The sequence below is a fragment of the Antrostomus carolinensis genome, unplaced genomic scaffold, assembly GCF_000700745.2.
Source record: "Antrostomus carolinensis isolate BGI_N321 unplaced genomic scaffold, ASM70074v2 scaffold37583, whole genome shotgun sequence".
Classification (NCBI taxonomy): domain Eukaryota; kingdom Metazoa; phylum Chordata; class Aves; order Caprimulgiformes; family Caprimulgidae; genus Antrostomus; species Antrostomus carolinensis.
In genome coordinates, this window is record NW_010305103.1 from 408 (window position 1) to 1,642 (window position 1,235).

The 1,235-nt window shown below is 61.7% G+C and overlaps 1 protein-coding gene across 1 annotated transcript in view; it reads right to left on the bottom strand.

Annotated features, from left to right (window-relative positions):
• The window catches only part of PSMD2 (proteasome 26S subunit ubiquitin receptor, non-ATPase 2), a gene marked incomplete at its 3' end in the record, with an annotated part of 2,854 nt that overhangs the window by 383 nt on the left and 1,236 nt on the right, over window positions 1-1,235 (bottom strand). The window contains exons 5-9 of the mRNA XM_010164688.1: window positions 1,094-1,195; window positions 872-1,017; window positions 585-668; window positions 285-453; window positions 89-183 (exon numbers count right to left, since the gene is read on the bottom strand). Coding sequence (XP_010162990.1) covers window positions 89-183; window positions 285-453; window positions 585-668; window positions 872-1,017; window positions 1,094-1,195 — 596 coding nt within the window. The remainder of the gene's footprint in view (window positions 1-88; window positions 184-284; window positions 454-584; window positions 669-871; window positions 1,018-1,093; window positions 1,196-1,235) is intronic.

Below are 1,235 nucleotides of genomic sequence, written 5' to 3' on the forward strand. Positions count from 1 at the left end.
GACACCCCCAGGACACCACTGCACTCCCAAGGGCAAGGATCCCAGCCTGACCCTTCCCCACCACGAGTGGCAAGTGCAGGGTCCTCACCTGGGCTAACCGCACCATGAAGAGGTTGTTGGGGTCCTTGGCGTGGTACTGGGCGAGCTGCCGCAGCATCGCTGCCAGCCGGGCATTGTTGGTCCCTGGGGAAGAGGAAGCACAGGCAGAGAGCAGGGTACACGGCTCAGGTCTCCCACCTCCACCCCCACACGAGCTCCAAACCGGGCTGCCCCCCAGGGCTTACCGCTGCCCACCATGCCCATGGCAAAGATGGAGTTGTAGGAGACCTCGGGGTCAGCGTCGTGGGAGAACTTGCTGAGGGTGTCGAGGATGTTGAGCCGGGGGTTGGAGACCGAGATAAGCGCGAGGGCCAGGGGCACGGCCCGGCGGAGGGTGGGCTCCCCGTACCGCAGCTGCACGGAGGGGAGATGGGGGGGTCAGACCCAGCTTAAGGGCAGTGAGGTCTACAGAGACACAAGCCAATGCCCAGTCTCTATTCCTGGGTCCCTTCCGGGCTCTGTACTGTCCCCCCAGTGTCACTCACCAGGTGGCCAAATGTGCGCAGGGCCATCTCAGCACCAATCTCCTCGCCCATGGCAATGAGTGCGATCCCCAAAACCGCTACGCCCTGCAGGGACACGGGCACTAAGCACCACGCAGGGAGCACTCAGCCTAAAATCCAAGTTCTGACAGCCCCTGCACCCACCCTGAGCCCAGGGGGTGCTGCTGGGGGCTGTTTTCCTCCAGCTCTGATCCTCACAAGTGGCTTAGGGACCACCCCAAAGTCACCTTCTGCACCCGGGACACAGATCCCAGCCCGCATTTCCCCACCTGGTGAGCCCCCATGTCAGCTGAGCTCTCTTTCTTCTCCTTCTCTTTCTTGTCCTTTTTGTCTTTGTCCTCCTCTTTCTCCTTGGAATCAAAGTGCTCACTGCAGATGTGAAGGAGCTGTTGCACTTTCAGGACATTCCCTGAGCCTGAAGGGAGAGCACAGGGCCAAGATCAGCACAAGGAGGGCCGAGGACCTGCTCCTGCCTCATCAGCCCAACTCACCTGCGTAGGCGCAGATGTCCACCAGCGTGTTGGCGAAGCTGCGGAACGGCTCTGACACCACCTCCAGCGCTGCCAAGATGGCCTCAATGGCCTCTCCCTTCCCTGTGCGGGAGACATGGTGGTCAGAGCACAGCAGCGGAGG